This window comes from Terrapene carolina, unplaced genomic scaffold, assembly GCF_002925995.2.
Source record: "Terrapene carolina triunguis isolate 2854851 unplaced genomic scaffold, T_m_triunguis-2.0 Scaffold495, whole genome shotgun sequence".
In the NCBI taxonomy this organism is placed as follows: Eukaryota; Metazoa; Chordata; order Testudines; family Emydidae; genus Terrapene; species Terrapene triunguis.
In genome coordinates this window covers 1,458,404-1,477,947 of record NW_020664846.1, presented here as the reverse complement: position 1 = coordinate 1,477,947, position 19,544 = coordinate 1,458,404, and the positions used below count along the sequence as shown (strand labels likewise).

General features: G+C 61.3%; 1 protein-coding gene across 3 annotated transcripts in view; it reads left to right on the top strand.

Annotated features, from left to right (window-relative positions):
* Positions 1-15,176, top strand: part of PLCD3 (phospholipase C delta 3) — a 49,560-nt gene extending 34,384 nt beyond the window's left edge. For all 3 annotated transcript variants that reach the window (XM_026658662.2, XM_024217235.3, XM_024217236.3), the window contains exons 5-16: positions 938-1,163; positions 4,585-4,786; positions 6,215-6,359; positions 6,705-6,857; positions 7,118-7,264; positions 9,241-9,276; positions 9,871-10,030; positions 10,877-10,993; positions 11,938-12,113; positions 12,428-12,560; positions 13,831-13,980; positions 14,646-15,176. In XM_026658662.2, the coding sequence (XP_026514447.1) occupies positions 938-1,163; positions 4,585-4,786; positions 6,215-6,359; positions 6,705-6,857; positions 7,118-7,264; positions 9,241-9,276; positions 9,871-10,030; positions 10,877-10,993; positions 11,938-12,113; positions 12,428-12,560; positions 13,831-13,980; positions 14,646-14,734 (1,734 nt within the window). In that variant the 3' untranslated portion in view covers positions 14,735-15,176. The remainder of the gene's footprint in view (positions 1-937; positions 1,164-4,584; positions 4,787-6,214; positions 6,360-6,704; positions 6,858-7,117; positions 7,265-9,240; positions 9,277-9,870; positions 10,031-10,876; positions 10,994-11,937; positions 12,114-12,427; positions 12,561-13,830; positions 13,981-14,645) is intronic.
* The last annotated feature ends 4,368 nt before the right edge of the window (positions 15,177-19,544 follow it).

The following is a 19,544-nucleotide window of genomic DNA, read 5'->3' as shown; positions in this document are numbered from 1 at the left end:
CCTTGCAGCCCCCGGCTCTTCCAGCCCTGAGACCCTGCCCAGCTCTGGCAGTGCCCCTCAGCCCTGCCTGACCCCAGCACCCTCTGCTGCTCCAGTCCGGGGCTCTGCCGGTACCGCTCAGTCCTGACCTGCAGCCCCCCTGGTCCCAGCAGGGCCTGTTGTGCTGCTGCCCTGGGCACGTCGCTGTCAATCGGCTCTTGGGCCCCTTCCCTCTCTAGTACCCAGCGGCCTGACAGACTCCCCTCCCTGCTGCGGGCGTTGGGCTGCCCCCCTGTGGGGGGAACTGGGGCTTGGGCCAGTGCCAGCTGAGTCAGTAGAAGAGCTGGGGGGCGTCGGATCAGCCCCCGGGATGGGGGAAGGGGAAGGTACCCGAGTGGCTGTCCAGGGGCCCGAAGGCCTGTGGATCTGCACAGCAGGGATGCCCTGGCAGCTGGAGGGCAGATGCCCCCCCCCAGCCCTGCTGCAGCCTGTGAGGTGCCACCAGGGAGGAGGGCAGTTCAGACTCTGGCCCTGGCTGCTGACAAGGCCCCAGCTGCCTCTCTAGCGATGCGGGCACCTGGCAACCAGGTGGAGGAAGGATGGGCCGGCGATTAGGGCACTGGCCTAGGGCACCTGGGTTCGAGGCCCTGCTCTGCCACAGACTCCCTGTGTGCCTTGCGCAGTCATGTAGCCTCTCGGTACCTCAGTTCCCCCTCTGAGCCGGGGGGAAGGGGGGGCGCTGCCCTGCCTCCCAGGGCTGCGTGGCTGTAAGGACATCAGGCTGCAAGTGCCCCAGACCCGCCAGGCTCCTCTCCCAGCACCCAGTGGTGTGGTTGTGTCTGGTCCAGCCCCTTTCCCTCGGGCAGGGCAGTGGGGCTCCAGCGGCCCCGCTTTCATCCCAGCACAAGGGCTGCAGGGGCTGTTCGCTGCGTCTGAGCCTGGGCTTCCTGTCCCCCAGGAGTGCGACAAGTCCAGCAACGACCGGCTGGAGGAGCACGAGATCGAGGAGTTCTGCACCCTGCTGATGAAGCGGCCCGAGCTGGAGGAGCTGTTCCACCGCTACTCGGGGCAGGACCTCGTGCTGTCGGCCAAGGAGCTGGGGGCCTTCCTGCAGGACCAGGGCGAGGCGGCCGACCTGGCGCACGCCCACCGGATCATCCAGACCTATGAGCTCAGCGAGAAAGGTCGGTCCCCCCGCGAGCCCCAGCCCAGCCCCCTGCGGTCAGAGAACAGCCAGTTCAGCACTCAGAGCTTGGTGCTCTAGCCCCTGTTCTACTGCAGGGCTCCCTCGGGTGCCTGTCTGGCCACCTGGCCGCTGTGCCTAGTCCGACCCTGCAAAGAGCCAGCCAGGAAGGAGAGGTGGATACCGTCTCTGGGGCCCTTCAGGCCTTGGGCCTGGTACCACTGCGCCGTGGCGGTGGGTTCTGCACGGCCCAGTAGAAGCTGGGCTGAGAATTGACAAACTCAGCTCACGGGGGAAGAGCCTTGGCAGGGCGGGTTTCCATGGGGATTCCCAGCTGTGCGACACGGGGACTCCTGATGGCGCATGGTGGAGACGCTCCTGGGTCTCAGGGCGGGTCCAAACCCCATTGCTGCTCCTGATTAACAAACGTCGGTTTTAAACCAGTGCCGCGTCTGTGCACACCCGAGTGTCAGTGTCTGCAGGTTCTTCTGCCTCCGGGGGCAGCTGCTTAGCTCCGTTCTGCAGCCCCGACAGACGGAGACGTGGGCTAGTGGTTATAGCAGAGGGCTAGGCATCAGGACACCTGGTTCTTTCCCATGTCCTGGGGGGAAGCTCTGGTGGTTACAACAGGGGAACGGGCAGTCGGACTTCTGGGTTCTGTCCCTGGCTCTGCCACTGACTCGCTGCAAGACCTTGGACAAGTCAGATCCTCGCTCTGTGCCTCAGTTTCCCCATCTGTCAGGGGGATGGTGAGGGTTAATCCCGTCAAAGGTGCTATACAACCTGGCTGGCCTGCACCGTGGGTGTGATGGGCTAACCCGAGCTGGGGCAAGTGGGTGCAGAAATCAGGCCTGGATTGAAGGGGAACGGTGAGGGATGGAGCAGCAGGGTCAGGAGCAGAGGCCGGTGCAATGGGCAGAAAGCCAGTGCGATGGCGGGGAGCGGGGCCTGCCCCAGAAGGCAGCTGGCATCCCCAGAGCCCAGCCTGGCAGCCCCTCCCTGAGCTGGCTGGAACTGGCCGGAGATGGTTGTGGGGTCTAACTGGTCTAGCAGGTGTGGGGCCGCAGGGGAGTCCCCTCCCAGGTGCAGCGGGTGCTCCCTGGTCCCTGTTTCACAGCCTCAGGCGTGAGTTCTTCTCTCTCTGGTACTGAGTGGCCCAAAGCAGCCCTGCCCTGGCCCAGGACACCCCGAACCTCAGGGCTGGGTCGGGTCCGCCTGGCCCCTCTGTCTGGAACGGCTGGTTCAGCTAGACAGGGCCAGGCGCCAGCCCCGTGCGAACACCGCTGAACTCCACCAGGCCTCCTCCTGGTAGCGTCTGGGTCCAGTGCAGCTCGGAGAGCCTGGAGGGCTGTGCTGTGCGATCACAGTGAGGAAGTGTAAGTGGGGTCCTGGGGGGGGGGGGGTTCGCCTGCCCCTGCAGCATGGGGGGGTCACTGGCAGGATTATCCGGGTGTGTCTCACTTCATCATTCCCCTGCCATTGCACCATTGCCTGGCGCCCCTCGGCTCCCGGTCTCTGCCTGTGGCACACACTAGTTCATTGACTTTGGTCTCGTTTTAGTGTGTGGGGGCTGGGAGGGCTTGGTGGCTCGTGCCCTGGTGGCCTCTCTGGCTTTACCTCTGTGCCTCTGTGACTGTGAGGAGCTGTCGTGGGCTGGGCGGGCAGGAGCGCCCATGGACGATCCAGACTGCGGGGGCTGAGATTGGGCCCGGAGGCAGCTGGACTTTCCAGGCTGGGAGCCGTTCTATGCTGCCAGGCAGAGGCTGGGAACCCTTGGGGTAACACTGCCTTCTCGGCCTTGTCTGCGCGGTCTCAGCCATTCGCGTTGCAGCCAGCTTTACCCGACTACTAGCTAACTTGCCTGAACTCTGTGGCTGTGTAAACGGGCTGCAGCAATAAACATCCCTGGACTCCGAGGAGGTTCGGATCCAGATCCGTATCTTGCATCCCAGCCCCTGCAAAAGCGCTCATAGAACCGGAGAGCCGGAGAAAAGATCTTTGTTGTGGGACAAGCTCCAGCGTATCTGAGGCCTTGAGATTCCAGTCCCTCTGCACCAATGCACACTGCGCCCTAGCCTGCCCTTGCCCTCTCCGCTGTTGGTTTGCCGTGGTGCGGCGCTCAGGGACTGACTGCGCTGGGATTTTCTCTGGATTTCCCATGTTATGAGCACGGTTGCACTGGGGCTGTAGACCCAGATCTGAACCTCCTCTGAGCCCAGGGGAGTTTAGACCCAGGGTTTTGCTGCAGCCCATGACACTGCTGGGGCCAGTCACGCAATAGGGCTAGAACTGAGGGAGATTCCAGTGGCCCAACTGTGCTGTAGTTTACCGGGGGGGGGGGGGGGCGGAAATCAGGGGTAATTCCACTGTGGTCAGCGGAGCCACATCCGCAGGTAAGGGAACTCTGCTGAGGTTTTGCATGTGGTTTGGCAGCGCTTCGTTATGCTAATCGCAGCTGAAGCAATCCCAGAAGCCCCACTCCAGCATTCCCTGATTGTGTCTCTTGCATCTTTCCTGTTCCTCTCAGACCGAGTGTGGCACAGGGTGCCTCACTTCCTGTCCTGACCCCTGAATGCCCCCGGACTCCACCCTCGCCAGCTGGGCTAACTCAGGCTGCGTCTGACCCTGCCCAGGGCGATTGGTAAACAATTGTGTCAAGGACGGCTGATGAGCAATAAGGAAAAGGAAACCAAGTGGCCTGAGGCGGGGGTGGTGAAGGGCCTGGGGGCTGCCTCGGGGAGCTGGCACGGCAGCAGCGTTAGACAATCTCAGCCTAGATTTGTAAAACTCTCCAGTGGCTCCATTGCTGCTAACTCAAGATCCAGACACCTGCCATGGCTGGGGCAGAGGACTCTGGGGTAGATGCTGATCAGGACACTAGAAACGCATAGACAGCTGGACAAATTGAGGCCCCATGACCGAGCTCTCAGCCCGGGCCGCCCTGTGCGAATGCACGGCTGACAGAAATCACCCCCCAGCCTGTGCCTCATCTCAACCCCAGCACTTTTCACTGCTTCCTAGTCTACTCCCCATGGGAGGGACATGGCGCCAGAGTGTGCGCGAGAGGGGAATGCGATACAGCTGGGCAAACTGAGGCACAGAGTGGGCGAGGGGACATGTCCAAGGCCGCACAGTGAGACTGCAGCAGAGCCAGAGAGAACCCAGACCACACCCCCTCATGGAGCTGGGCACAGGGCCTGGGATTCCTGCCACCCCAGCCCCTACTTTAGCGCCCACAATCCCTGTCCCAGCCAGGGTCGAATCAGGACTCCCAGGCTTGCTAACCCCCGAGGGTTCCAAATGGGGGTGAGAGGCTTCGGCAGCCTGAAATTCCCGGCATGGACACGTTGCCCTGTGCAGACACTAGGCCCAAAATCTGGGGCGGAGCCTTTAAAGAGCCCCTGGAAATGTGGTCCCTGCAGCCAAGCAGCACGACCGCATGATGCTGGATGGGTTCATGATGTACCTGCTGTCTGCGGCTGGTGACATCCTGAACCAGGAGCACACCAACGTCTACCAGGACATGAGCCAGCCCCTCTGCCATTACTTCATCTCCACCTCCCACAACACCTACCTGACCGACAATCAGATCGGGGGGGCCAGCAGCACAGAAGCCTACATCAGGTAAGGGGGCCGGGCAGAACATGGGGAACTGGCAGGGGTGGGGGGTATCGAGACCCATCTGGAGGGAGGTGTGCCAGCATGGGGGCCATCTTTGCCATGGCAGAGAGGTGGCCTAGACTAGAGCATAGGCCTGGTCCTGCTGAAGCAGAGCAGCGCTGGTGGCCAACAGCCATGCTGGGCGCTTCCCCAGAAGGGATAAGTCTCTGACTGTCTGACAATATTCATCTGCAGGAATTCCTGCCTGACCCCAGCCAGGGAGCAGCCTGTGCCCTGAAGCATGAGGGCTAAGAGGTCTTGTCACTTTTATCCCAGCAAGTGCTGCTTGCTGCAGATTCTTTTTTCCGTTGATTTTGGTGTCTATGGGGCCTGTGTCCTGAATGCAGCATAATAGGAGGCTTGTCAGAGAGCACAGCTCTGTGGGGACTCCCCCTGCAGGTGACTCCGGGGTTGATCTTGGGGTGTGAATCCCCCAGTCAAACCCCCAGTGGAGGGGAGCAGTGCAACAGGGGCAGAGGGAACTGCAACCCTGAGGCTGCAGGAGCAGCTGCTGGTTGATTTTGGGCACAATGGGGAGGGCTCCCTGTGTCCCTCCTGCACCAGCCCTGGTATTGGGAGATGAGGGTTTGGCACAAAGTGATTTACTCCACTAACATCCTGCAGCAGTGAGTTCCACAGGGTAACGGTCTCTCTCTTTCTCTCTCCCCCTCCACCTGCACCTCCCTCCCTGACATGCTCCAGGGAGACCCCACTCTCACTTTCTGGCAATGGCCAACCCCCACACTGTGCTACAAGTTCTACCCTCCCCGTGCCAGGGTTTGCCTTTGTTCTTACCCCTAAGACAAATCCCTGAAGCAGGGCTGTGCTCCCTCCTGAGCTAGCTCTTTTTCCTGGCAGGCCCTTCCTCTAGCTGTCCCGTGCTGAACTGGAGCTAAATGAGACCCACCTGATCTGGCAGGCAGGGTGAGTCAGCAGAATAGCTCTGCACCTCTCATAGGCTTCTAAAACTCCTTGCCCAGTTCCATCTCCCCACTTAGCCTTAAGCAAGCCAAGCCCACCCTCCCAGTGCTTTGCCTTTCCGCTGCCCGCTTGGAGCCTGTCGTGCAGGACCGGTTTGCAAAGCACCTCGCCATATCCAGGCCCTACTCAGACTGCTCCGAGCTGTGTCCTGCACCAGGCTCCCGGCAGGGTAAAGCAGGATGTCGATGGAGGATCAGGCCCCTCACTAGCTCAGCATTAACAGCCAAACTGCACTGCCTCGGGGGGGAGCCGTTCTCTGGGAGAGCATCATGACCACAGGGCAGGGGCCAGGCCAGGGCTGCCTGGGGAGGCTCAGGGCCCAGCTGCGCTGGAGTCTCTGGACTCGTCCTAAGGACACGAGGTGGCAGTTTGCTGTGCCAGCCCCTGGCTGAACCGTGCCATCCCCGTCAGGGCGTTCATGGAGGGCTGCCGCTGCGTGGAGCTGGACTGCTGGGAGGGCTCCAACGGGGAGCCCATCATCTACCATGGCCACACCCTGACCTCCAAGATCCTCTTCAGGGACGTCATCGAGATCATCCGGGACTACGCCTTCAAGGTGAGCGCCGCGGCGGGCTGGCGGAGGGCACAGGGCCCAGCTCTGCCGCAGCAGGAGGGGACTGGAGTTTGCACCAATATGCTTCTTGCCCCTCCATCCGCAGCTGCCTGGTGACCACCAGCCGTGGAGCTGAACCCTGCTCCCACCCACACGAGTGGGAGTTTTGCCCCTGACATCAGTAGGGCGAGAGCTCGGCCCGTGGGATCCCACGCTCAGCCCATAGCAGGGGGCTGGTGTCAGTCTGTGGACCGTGTTGTGGTGTCCTGCCTAGGCTGGTCTGCCTGGGAAGGGGGCGGGGCCCAGTCCCACGCGGCACTGTCCCTGACCCCCACTCCATCTTCCCAGCACTCCTCGTACCCTGTGATCCTGTCCCTGGAGAATCACTGCGGGCCGGAGCAGCAGGTGACCATGGTTCGGCACATGAAGGCCATCTTGGGGGACATGCTGCTGACCCAGACGCTGGATGGGCAGGTCCCCAAGGAGCTCCCGTCACCAGAGGTAACATCCCTGGTAATTCCCGCGGGAGGGGGAGGGATCCCCGGGCAGCACTCCCATGGACTCCTGCAGGGGGGATGCTCAGAGCGGGGACCCAGAGCCCCAAGCTCCATGCTTTCATCACACGGACATCCCTGGGCGCTGCCTTCCTCCATCCCCTGCCCCCTGGGCTCCTTGGACCACACGGTGGGGCAGTCAGCCCCTGGGAAGGGAGGGCGTTGGGCAGGGGGCAGAGCTCTGACATGGGCTGTCCTCTCCTGCAGCAACTGAAAGGGAAGATCCTGGTGAAAGGGAAGAAGCTGCCAGACCTGGTGTGTGACCCCGAAAACATGAGCTTCCTCTCCGACAACCCCGAGGAGGAGGAGGAGGAGGAGGAAGAGGAGAGGGTGCTGCGGAGAGAGCGCAGGAGGGTAAGGGGGTAACGTGGACCAGCCCCTCGTGGGACTGCGGGGTCCCAGAACTCAGGGCTGGCCCCCAAGTGTTGCGGATTGTGCTGCTGGAGCAGGCAGGCACCCGCCGTCCATCCCCGTGGCACAGAGAGATCGGGTGCGGCACTGAAGCCAAAGCTTTGGTGCGTGACCCCAGCTCAGCTGGAGCCTGGGGGGCGACAGCCCTCTGGGACGGGCTGGCAGCACCCCTGAGATCTCAAAGCCACCGTGAAAAGGGTACAGGGGGGCTTGCAGCCAGTTCGCTGCCTTCTCCCTGGCCTCAGTGTTGAGATAGACACCGCGTTCGCTGCCTCTCGGTGGGGATCTCTCTCACTCCCCCTCACCCACCTACTCCCAAGAAAGCTGCCCTGTGTGTAGCTGCCCCTGCCCCATGGCCGGATTGCCAGAAAAATTCCCTTTCAGGAGAACCGCAGGAAGGTTTCAGCTTGCTGCCTGCCTGGCCGGCTCTTGTCAATTGCGCTGGTTCCCTGCTGGCAGAAAGTGAAATTGACAGGAGCTGTCCAGGGGCTGCCCCCCTCTCAGACCACATCTCCACTACAGAGCCTGGGCAGGCCTAGCCCCCTCGTGCAGACAGAGGGAGGGAGGAGTTCTGCCCGGGCAGGAACACCACCTCCATGGATGACGCTCGCTGTGCAGACCAGGGCTGTGTCTCCACTGCGGGTTTTGCAGGCCTAGCGGTGTCAGTTGTGGGGTGGTTTTCTCACACTTCTAGCCGACACAGCTGTGCCAGCATGAGTGAGGAGTGTAGTGTAAACCAGACCTCGGCTTCCCCACCTTCCCCCAGCCTGGCTGCTGGACAGGCAGAGAGCTGGGCGCACAGCCTCTGGCAGCTCGCCTGGATGGCTCTTGGCAATTTCATTTTCTGCAGGGAGAAGGTGAAATTGAGACGCTCCATGTGGCGGGCAGTGCAGAGCCGCATTTCTATTTTGCTGATGGAGGGGATTTGGGGGGGGGGCAAAATGGACATTTTTCCTGTGGAAAATTTCCGTTTTTTGGCAAGGGGATTTTCTGTTGGAAATTCATTCTGGTGGAAACTTCGCGACTGGCTCTCCTCAGGACAGACGAGCCGGATTGAGCATCGGGGGCTGCCCGGCTGCCCTGTCCCAGATCAGTCCCTTCGGGCCAGCTCTGTGCATGAAGAGCTGCTCTGGAATAGCCTCCTGTACCAGTCTTGCCCAGCTGTGCTCCCCGACCTGTCGCAGGGCGTCAGTCGCCTGGGCTGGCGCAGGATCCAACTTCCTGGTCTTTGGAAAGCCCTCGTAGGCGCGAAGGAATAAGCTCCCGCTCCCTGCAGGGAGAGGAGGCTGCTTTCCCTACTGATTGTAGGATTTGCTGTCTGCAGGAAGCAATGCCGGTTACTCACGTTGGTTCCTGTGGCTTTGGGCTGAATCTACATTCCCAGGAAGTGGTGGTAGATGGGGCTTTTCCCGCAGAGCCCCCGCTGGCACAATGCCTTGGGCGAGTGCCAGGGGGCGCTGTGCTGCTGTCTTCGGCTCAGACAGAAACCCCAGGTGCTAGCACGTAGGGCCATGAAAGGTGCCATGGGGTTTTCCAGTTTGGGGGGTTAATGGCCTGGCCAGGCCACACCCTCCTGCTGGTTCATCTGGAGTCTGTTGCTCCCTGTCCCACTGCTGTGCCGGGTTGCTGAGCGCTGTGCACCGCAGGGGTGGGTGACCTGGCTGCTGTCTGGGGAGGGTCTGTAAAGGTGGGGGCTGCGGTGCAGGCTGGCTGGGGAGAAGGGAGCTCATGGAACCGGGTCAGTTGTTGGCCGGGGGCTGTGGACTCGGCCGGGCCAGGAGCTGGTGGAGGGAATCCCAGTGGCTGTGAGGGCAGCGGCAAAGCGTGCAGTATTCCCATCCCACCGCCTCGGGCAGGGCCTGAGACTGCTGGTTTCTGCTCCCCCCACTCCTGAAACGACACTTTCTGTTCTCTTCCAGTCGTCCCATTCGCTGCAGGAGATCAGGCCGCTCCAGGTGAGCGCTCCCGGCAGGTCTCTGGGTGGGATGGTAGGACTGACCCCGTCCCCTCTTGCACCGCATTGCATGTCTGTACGGGGCTGCCCCCTGGGCCCAGGTTGGGGTGGGGTTGGCGCGTCTTAGGGCTGGTGCTCTGTTGCTGTCCTGGCCGGGTGGCTGGCCCCATGGCCAGGCCTGAGCTGGCATCTCTCAGGACTGAGGGCTGCCGACTCCTAGCTGAGCCCCTCCTGCCTCCCCCTCCCTCAGGAGACTCACCCCTAGCGGGCCCCAGTCCTCTGCCCGCTGCTGCCATGGGTCCCTGGGCCCCGTCGCCTGGCCCGAGGGCCACTCTTGGTGCTCACTGGGGTTTCTCTCGGAGGCCCAGGCCTGGGAGGTGCTCAGCTCCCTGCGCTCACGTGGACGCCGATGGGAGTTGGGTGCCCAGCACCTGCAGCGGGATGTTGGGTGGGGGGTGTAGCACCAGCAGGACACAGTCGGGGGCTCAGCTAAGCCCCCGAGGTGCTGAAAGGTCCCAGCTGAGGGCTGCTGGCGGGACGTCCCGGGGAGAGCGACTGCAGCAGCGACCCCATCGCTGTGTGTGCTCTCCGGCAGGCGAAGGACGCTGCGCAGCTCTCCCAGGAGCTCTCCGACCTGGTGGTGTACTGCCAGGCCGTCCCCTTCCAGAGCCTGGAGCAGGCCCTCAGGAGCCAGCAGCCCGGCCAGATGTCCTCCTTCAGCGAGAGGAAGGCCAGGAAGCTCATCAAGGAGTCAGGTAAGGTTGGGGGAGGGACAGACAGACTGGGTTCTTCGGGTCTTAGTGCGACTCCAGCCAGCCGGTGGGTGCTGGGCCTCGGTAAGGATGGCAGGCTCGGGCCCCAGGGCAGGGGCTTTGCAGGCTGGGCTGCACTGGGTCACACTGGGCTGGCCTGGATCCTCTTGGTGTTCTGCCCTGGGCCAGGCTGGGCTCCGTGGGGCAGGGCTGGCCTGGATCAGACTGGGATCCAGTGCATTAGATGGGGTGGATTGCACTGAGCTGAAATAAGAGCTCAGAGACTAGATCAGAGGGAGCTGGGTTAGACCGGCTCTGGTTGCGGGGAGCTGGGGTCAGGCAGGCCTGGGACCCACTGGACCCAGCAGGCTTCCTGCTGTCTGAGCATGGAGCCGACCTGCTGCAGTAGTGGGGAGCTCTCCTCTTCCCTGGATGCTTTTCCTCCCTCTGCTCTGAGCTGTGCTGGGGAAGGGGGAGGGGACCCTGCAGAGACCTGTCCGGGGCACTGGGCTGGCCCAGCACTGCAGCTAGCAGCCGAGATGTTCCAAAAGGGCCGGAGGGCTCGGGCTCAGCATTTCCTGAAAACTGGCCCCCTGATTGTTAAGTGGCATCTGTGTCAGGTGCTGTACAGACACAGGGCCCAGACGATCCCTGCCCCAAGGAGCTCCTGCTCGCAGCTGCACAATCTCAGGTGTCTTCTGTTGGGCTCCCAAGATCACTGGTCTCTTGACCTGGCCAGCAGCCCCAGCTGGGCGATACGGGCTCACTCTGCCTGGCTCTGGTAGTCCAGGGAGGAGCTGACCCGCACTCTCAGCCCCGCTAACAGGCAGCTGCTTTCCCCTGCTGCAGGGAACGACCTGGTCCGGTACAACGCCCGGCACCTGAGCCGCATCTACCCCTTGGGGCTGAAGATGAACTCTTCAAACTACAACCCCCAGGAGATGTGGAACGCCGGCTGCCAGCTAGGTGAGAAGCCCCCCCCCTCCCCCCGTGCCTCAGTTTCCCCATCTGTAGCACGGGAATAATGATACTGGCCTCCTTTGTGCTGTGCAGAGAGGGGAGGGGCCCCAAAAGGCCATAGGGAGGGTTACTGGAGAGGGGGCTGAATGGGGCACCAGGCACAGCCCCTCACGGGAAGGAGTTGGGATGGGTGTTAAGGGAAGGGTGCCACCTGCTGGTTCCCATGGATCCTTCCTGGCCAGTGTCCCCGAGGGCCTAGCCAGGGCATGGCCCCGTGACTGTCTGCAATCCAGGACAAGGGCCCTGCTCCATGTCACCCTCCCGTCCTGTGGGCGCAGATCCAGCCCTCCAGCCCAGGGGGACTCACGGGAGAGCGGCTAGGCCTGGGGCCCTGCCGTGAGCCGCAGCAGCCGCCCCCCAAAGGCCACGCGGCGACAGGCTGTGCTCGTCCCACGCGGGGGGACTGGAGCTCTCGCACGGGGCGGGTCACACAGCCCCTGTGAGCAGTGACGGGCAGGCAGGGGGCCCCGAGGGAAACCTCTGGGCCCAGAATGGCCTCCTGGCTCCAGGCCAGTATGTCGGCTCCCCCTTCCCTTCCCCCTCCCCCTCCCCGGCACCTCCAGCCCCTACCCGTGTACGCGGCTCCCCTGGACCCTGCCCTGGCACCACCAGCCCCCGCCTGTGTACATGGCTCCCCTGGACCCTGCCCTGGCACCACCAGCCCCCACCCGTGTACGCGGCTCCCCCAGACCCTGCCCTGGCACCACCAGCCCCCGCCCGTGTACGCGGCTCCCCCAGACCCTGCCCTGCCCTGGCACCACCAGCCCCCACCCGTGTTCACGGCTCCCCCGGACCCTGCCCTGCCCTGGCACCACCAGCCCCCGCCCGTGTACACGGCTCCCCCGGACCCTGCCTGTATAAACCCGCCTGCTCTGTGTTTCCTTTCGAAGTGGCTCTCAACTTCCAGACCCCCGGCTGGGAGATGGATCTGAACCACGGGCGGTTCCTGGTGAACGGGCGCTGCGGCTACGTGCTGAAGCCCAGCTTCCTACGGCGCCGCCAGGCCTCCTTCGACCCCGAGAGTGGGCAAGGGCCCGGCCCCAGAGCCACCTTGCTGCTGGTCAAGGTGCAGGGGGTGGGGCATGCGTGGGCGGGTGTCTGCAGGGGCTGTGCCGGGTGCGTGTGCAGCAGGGGTGTGTAGGTGCCCGGGCCACATGGCTGGTGGGTGTGCGAGGAGCGTGTGCCGGGGGAGGGGCTGTGCTCCCAGCAGGCTCAGAGCTGCCAATGCCGGAGGCCTGGGCACTGCTCAGCCTGTTCCCATCCCCCACGCCTAGGCCAGCTTTGCTGCGGCCCCTGTTCCAGCTTCCCCAGGGAGGGTGATGGTGCATCAAGTGAGGGGCCCATCCCCCCACCCCGCTCTAAACCCACCTCCCCCCGCAGGTGATCACGGCCCAGCAGCTCCCCAAGCTGAACAACAAGAAGAGCTCCATCGTGGACCCCTTCGTGCGCGTGGAGATCCACGGCGTGCGAGCCGACTGCAGCAGTAAACAGACCGAGTACAAGCTCAACAACGGTGAGTGGGTCCCAGCCCGTGGGACCATGTGATCCTGGGGGTGGGGTCCGGCCAAGCTAAGCAGAGGAGACCTGGTCTGCCCCGGCTGGGAGACCTGCAGGGACAGCCGGAGAGCTGCAGGCGACGGTGCCGGTGGCTCAGCAGGGGGCGCTGTTCTCTGCTTGTCAGCACCCCAAGGAGCTGGGCAGGAGGGGAGTCGGGCCCCTTGGCCTCTCCTGGGTCAGCCCGGCTGGCAGAACCACTCCCTGAAGCAGAATGCGTGAGCGCTAGTGTGTGCTAACGACCCCGGGCCCCCCTCCCCTGATAGTGCTGGAGTCCACAGCGCCCCCTGCAGGGTGAGCGAGAGAAAACCCCTCCCCTCCTGTCCTGCCCTGCTGGGGAGGAGGCCTGCTAGTCAGCTGCTGTGTTTCTCCCCAGAGGTGGCTGTTTCTTAGTGCTGGGACCTTCCCCTACTGCCTGGGGGGGGGATCTCTAGGTCAAGGCAGGGGCAGTGGGTGGGCGAAGCGCTACCTGCCCTGTGGACAGCAAGGATTTCAGGCTGTTAAATCAATGATTGAGCAGGGGGGTGGGAGCAGAAATTATTTGGGGCCACAGCTACAGGGCAGGACCCAACACCAGCCACACCACCCTGAGCCCAGCACACACGGGGTTAATGCAGCAGTCCCAGTGCACAATTTGGTCTGTCCTTGGGAGCCCAGCAATCATTTAAAGCCTGGGCCAGGGGGCCAGCGACCTCCCACTCCCCCAAGGTAGGAACTAGTCCCACTGTCCCATTGAAGGGATGCCCCTGTAACAGGCAGGTTACTGAGTTGCCGATCATGTCCCTGAGAAATGACAATCATTCCAGGTTAGCCTGTGGGACTCCCTGCCACAAGACAGGCAGGATTCCAGAGAGGCCTGGACATTTATCTGAGAAGAGCAGCCTCCTGCTTCGGGCGTGAATCCCCCTCCCCCCCTTCACAGGGTTATTGTAATTATCAATGGGGGGGTCCCTGCAGCTCTCTCGGAAGCAGCTGGTGGGTAGGGAGACTCCAGGAGCCGGAGCCTGGCCTGGCCGCTCCCCTGGAAGGCGCCTGCAGCGACCGAACCCGAGGCCCCCGGAGCGCGAAGTGGGGCCCCGCTGCTGCTGGAGCAGCCTGTTAGCACAGGGGCATGTGACCGCGCCACTCGAGGGGCCAGAACAGCTTGTGCCAGCGTGTGAGCGACACCTGCCTGCCCCACGGGGCAGCTGGCCCCAGTCCGTGACCCCATCCCTTCCCCACCCCTGCAGGCTTCAATCCACGCTGGGAGGAGACTCTGAGCTTCCAGCTGCGGGTGCCGGAGCTGGCCCTGGTGCGCTTCGTGGTGGAAGATTACGACACCACCTCCTGCAACGACTTCGTGGGGCAGTTCACCCTGCCCTTCACCAGCCTGAGGGAAGGTGGGTGCCTGGCAGGGGCTGCCCGGCCCCCCGGGGCAGAGAGCGCAGTGGTGCCCGTTCTGCCAACCCAGCGGCAGCACTGGCAAGAGGCCTGTGCACTGGGGTGTGGGAGCTGCAGCAAGGGGCCATGAAAGCAGGTTCGGGGGATGCCTAGAGAAATGGGGGGGACCCCGCAGCTCAGCAGGACTCTTCCTTTGGCATCAGTCCCGCCGGCCCAGAGCCTGAGCAACTCCTGCTGCAGGCCTGGCGCCATGGCCCCCACAGTCCCCTCTCCAGAGCAGAGGGTGCTGGCTGGCTTCCTGTGGGGCTAGCCACCCTCCTTCAGGCCAGGGAGGGGGGACCCGACCTGCCTTTCCCTTGCCTGTGCTGGCTGGCACTCAGCTCTTCTTTGCATCGCTGGGAGGGGAGCCCACCCACACCCCTGCCCTCCAGTGCCAGCCTGGGCACCAGCGTTCCTTCCTACTCTCAACGGGCAGTGTGGCTGTGCCCTGCTTCACCCCAGAGGTGGCTGCATTTCAGCAGCAGATAACCAGATTCCTTAGCGGACTGCAAAGAGCGTTTGGGGAAAGATGCTGCACAAAGCTTTGCTCCAACTGATGGCTGTGGGTCCAAAGGGCCAGGGCCTGTTTGCTTCCCTGCCTCACCTGCTCCCTCCCTGTTCCCAGGGTATCGTCACATCCACCTGCTCTCCAGGGACGGGGCATCCCTGGCGCCAGCCACTCTCTTCGTGCACATTAAATCCAAGAAGATGTGAGAGCCTGAGGATGAGGATCACCGAGCAAGCGGGGGAGATCAGCACCTGGGCGGCTGTGGCAGAACCCTCGAGGAACCGGTTCAACGTTAACCTCCTCAGCTGGGTGGGTGGAGGCCCGGCCCGGCCCAGCCCAGCCCAGCCAGACCTACGCCTGGGGGCTGGGCTGCAGGGGGAGGTGGGGCCTCAGCTGTCGTGCCCAGGGCCTAGCTGCTGCAGTAGAGACTGGTTTGGTTCCCATCCCCCTAGAGTAACCTGGGGAGGGCTAAATCCCTCCAGGACTCCAGCCTCTGCACCCGCCTCCTTGCCGGGGCCGCGGGCTGCACCCGTTACCCAGGGCGCTGCCGGAACCAGGCCTGAGGAAGGGACTTGTACTGGCCGGGATGGCGTTAGCGCAGCCCCATGGCAGGGGCAGTTGTAAAGCAGGCGGGTAGGTGGGGGGCATAGTTGTTCTAGCTAGTGTTGGCGTTGATTGCGCTGTGGTGGGCTGCACATGGCCTGCTCCCCCATGCATCACCCAGGCACACGCGCCTACCCACACTGATTCGGGGGGGTCAGGGGACAGACACTTTTCAGTTAACCCTTTAGTGGCCTCTCCGTGCTGTGAGCTGAGCCTGGTGCTTGGGGCCGGCTGCGGGGTCTGAGGCGTGAGCGCAGCCGCCTGGGTGGAGTTTGTAAGGTGGGGCCCACAGCCAAGGGCCTGTTCCAAGCTGTAGAATATATTGTAAAGTGATTAATAAAGTTTATTTTACCAGACCCCTCCTGTGGTGCCTGCTGTCTCTGCCTCCCTGGCCCTGGCCGCCACCAGCTGCTGAGTCTGTGTTCGGCAAAGCCCCTCCTCCACCTACGGCCGTACCTGAGCAGTAGTTACCAGGGGCTGGGAGTCGGAGCCGGACCTGGGGGCTGGGGGGAGCTCACAGAGGTTTAGAAAACGGTGGAGCCTGCTCAGTTTAATGGTTAAAACTCATTATACAAGCACAGGTCACAGCAGCAATTGCGTAGCAGCAAGAGGCTGTCGTCCACTTGCCAGGAGCTAGAAGCACGGTAGGAACAGAGCAACTGTTTTGCAATAGCCAGGGCCTGAGCAGAGCCACTGACCCGTCCCCTCGTGGGGCTCGTTACGCCTCTGTCCACTGGGTAACAGCTGTCGGGGGGGCAGGGCATTCGGGGGAGATGATGGGTGGAAATCTGCGAGCTGCACGACCGGGACTGGCCCTCGAGGGCAGAGACGGACACTGAAACTGGCGGGAAGAGGGGTTTTGCCTAAACAAAGCCATTCAACCCCCAGTTCTATTGTTAGGTCTCTGCAGTGCCTCGGGGATGGGGTAGTTCAGCTGCCTCTTGCCTCCAGTCTCCTCTATGGGCTTCCTTCACCAGCTGCACGACCTCTCCCAGAATGCACCACAGCTCTAGGACAGTGGAGCACCATGGGGGATGTAGTCTGACCAGGGAGCCTGGCTAATGGAGCCTGGGAACTATTGAGGCACTGCACTACCAGGCCCAGGTGGTGCTGCAGCTGCAGTTTTGAGTCTAAATAGTTCCGATTTTTATTTTTTGCTGAAAAGTCAAATTTTTCTGTGGAAAAATCCTCCATCCTCCCACCAGCTCTAGGGCTGCCCTGGCCAGGGGGTGCGGGTTTACACTCATCCTTGCCCCCGGGACCCCTCCCCTGTTTGCTGTCAGTAAGCGGCCTGGGCTGTAGCTAGGATCTAGACCTCCCTCGTATGCTTGGGAAGTGCTGACATTCGGGTGACAATAGCACCTCGCGGCCTGCGTGCTGCATAACACAGACAGATGGACAATATGTGCCCTGGAGCTGCAGCTGCGGTAGGTTAATGATGAGGTGCAGCAGGTGGATTACCAGGGCAGGGGAGGTATCCAGACCACAGCATGCTCAGTACAGACGAGGGTGTGCATGAGCTGGTGTGTCAGCGCCTGCAGAAAGCAACGGTTACCGACCTTCTCATAACTGTTGTCCGAGAGGTGTTGCCCACGTCCATTCCAATTAGGTGTGTGTGCCATGTGCAGTTGCTGGAAGGTTTTCCCCTTAACAGCACCCATCGGGTCGGCTGTTGAGCCCCCTGGAGTCGCGCCTTCATGGTGCTGCATATAGGGCCCTGCCGACCCGCCGCCTCTCCAGTTCCTTCTTACCAGATTACTCTGAATGAGGGGAAGGCGGCTGAGTTTGGAAGGGGCATGAGCAACACATCTTGAAGAACAGTTATGAGAAGGTGAGTAACAGTTTCTTCTTCTTCGAGTGCTTGCTCATGTCGATTCCAATTAGGTGACCTAGCAAACAGAGTCAGAGTTCATGGAATTGCTGATTGAAGCACAGCTCTGCTGAATGCTGCATCGTCCTTGGTGTGCTGGGTGATGGCGTAATGGGAAGTGAACGTGTGCACTGAGGACCACGTTGCCACTCCACAGCTCTCCTGAATCGGGACCTGGACCAGAAGGGCTGGTAGAGTGCGCTGTCCGAGCAGGGGCAGGAACCTTGGCAAGGTCATAGCATACCCGGATACAGGATTTGATCCAAGAGAATATTCTTCTGGGAGGACACCCATCATCCTGTCCCCCACAAACAGCTGGTTCGACTTGCGGAACCGTTTTGTCCATTCAATATAAAAAGCCAAAGCCTGGCAAACGTCCAGGAAGTGGAGCTTCTGCTCACAGCTGTTGGCATGAAGCTTCGGGAAAGAGACCGGAAGGAATGTGTCTTGGTTGGCGTGGAAGTTGGAGATCACCTTCGGGAGGAACGCTGGGTGTGGTCGGAGCTGCACCTTGTCCTTGTAAAAGGTGGTATAAGGAGGGTCAGATGTGAGGGCCTTTAGCTCAGACATCCTCCTGACTGAGGTTATTGTGACCAGAAAAGCCACTTTATATGATAGATAGAGTAGGGAGCATGTTGCCAAGGGCTCGAATGGAGGTCCCATCAGCCTTGAGAGCACCAGGTTAAGGTTGCAGGCCAGAGTTGGCCGTTGGATCTGTCTAGTCCTTTAAGAAAATGCCGTACCATTGGGTTAGCGAAGATGGAGTGGTCAGCCTCTCCTGGATGAAAAGCCGAGATGACAGCCAGGTGAACCTTTACAGATGAATGCGAGACCCTGCTGTTTCAGCTTAAGCAGGTATTCCAAGATAAAGGGAACTGAAGACTGAGTCGGCGGGATATGGCTCTGCGAACACCAAATTGAGAATCGCTTCCACTTGGCGAAATAAATAGCCCTGATTGAAGGCTTTCTACTACCAAGAAGGAGTTCTCTAACGGGGTCTGAACATGTGAGTTCTAGAGGATTTAGTCACACAGCTTCCAAGCCATGAGGTGAAGAGATTTGAGATTGGGGTGCTGGAGCTGCCCGTGATGTTGAGTGATGAGATCTGGAACTAACAGAAGGGTGATTGGCGTCTCCACCGCAACATGATGTACCAATGTTGGCGGGGCCAAGCTGGCACCACCAGGATAACTGAGGCCCTGTCGCTCCAGATTTCGAGGAGGACCTTGTGGATAAGTGGGGTGGGAGGGAATGAGTAGAAGAGCTGGTCCCTCCATGGAAGAAGAAACATCTGCCAGAGAGCCCGGGCTGTGGCTCAGGAAGGAGCAGAATTGAAGGCACTTCTGGTTGCTCCTTATGGTAAACAAGTCGACTTGGGGAAATCCCCACCGTTGGAAGATGTTGTTTATTATGTCCGGGCGAATGGACTATTGGTGGTTGTGAAAAGATGTGCTGAGATGGTCCGCTAGCTCGTTCGGATATCCGGGCAGGTAGGAAGCTCCCAGAAGGATCGAGTGTTATACAGAACTCCCAGAGCTGGAGGGCTTTCTGACATAGGGGAGAGGAGCGCGCTCCACCTTGTTTGTTGATGTAAAACATCGTTGTTGCGTTGCCAATTAGGACCGATATGCATTTGCCCTCCAGATGAGGCTGAAAAGTCTGACGCCAGACGAACCGCCCTTAGCTCCCTGACGATGTGCAGCAACAGCTCCCCCGGTGACCAGAGGCCTTGAGTTCTGTGCTCTCCGCGGTGAGCCCCACACCCCATTTCAATGCGTCGGTGACCAACATAACGAGGGGCGCAGTTTGGAGAATGCGACCCCTATACACACCGTGCGAGGGTCAAGCCACCACTGAAGAGACTCAAGAACCCTCAGTGGAAATGTGACTACTTTGTCTAGGCTGTGTTTGCTCGGCCGGTACACAGATCCCAGCCAAGCCTGGAGAGATCTGACTCTGAACCTCGCGTGTTGGGACCACGTATGTGCACGATGCCATGTGTCCGAGGAGTTTCAAGCAACTCCTTGCCATCTGTCTGAGGTCATGTATGGACTGAAAGCGGGACTGAGGTAGAAACGCTCTGGCCTGTCTTGTGTCTAGCATCGCCCTTGTGAACTCTATTCTCTGATTAGGGGGGGACTGTTGACTTTTGAGTGCTTAGAAGGCCCCAAGAGTCGAAGGTGGATCTTATCCAGGTGACCTGTTGATCCACTTGTGTCCTGGACCAGCCGTTCACTAGCCAGTCGTCGAGGTAAGTGAATACCTGGACATGGTCTTTTCCACAGGAAGGCGGCCACGACTGATATACATTTGGTGAACACCCGAGGTGCTGATGATAGGCCGAACGGGAGGACTGCCAATTGGTAGTGAGTACCCCCGACTACAAACCTTAAGAAGTGGGCACTGGCGAATGCGGGTCCGTCAGGGCTATAAGGTCCTGGGCCAGCTCGAAAGTCTCTGGGGTAGAAGGAAGGTCCAGGTCCTCCTCCTGTCCCTCTTCCACTGGTGCCGGACTCGACGGGCCCGCTTGTGGGCCCGTAGTA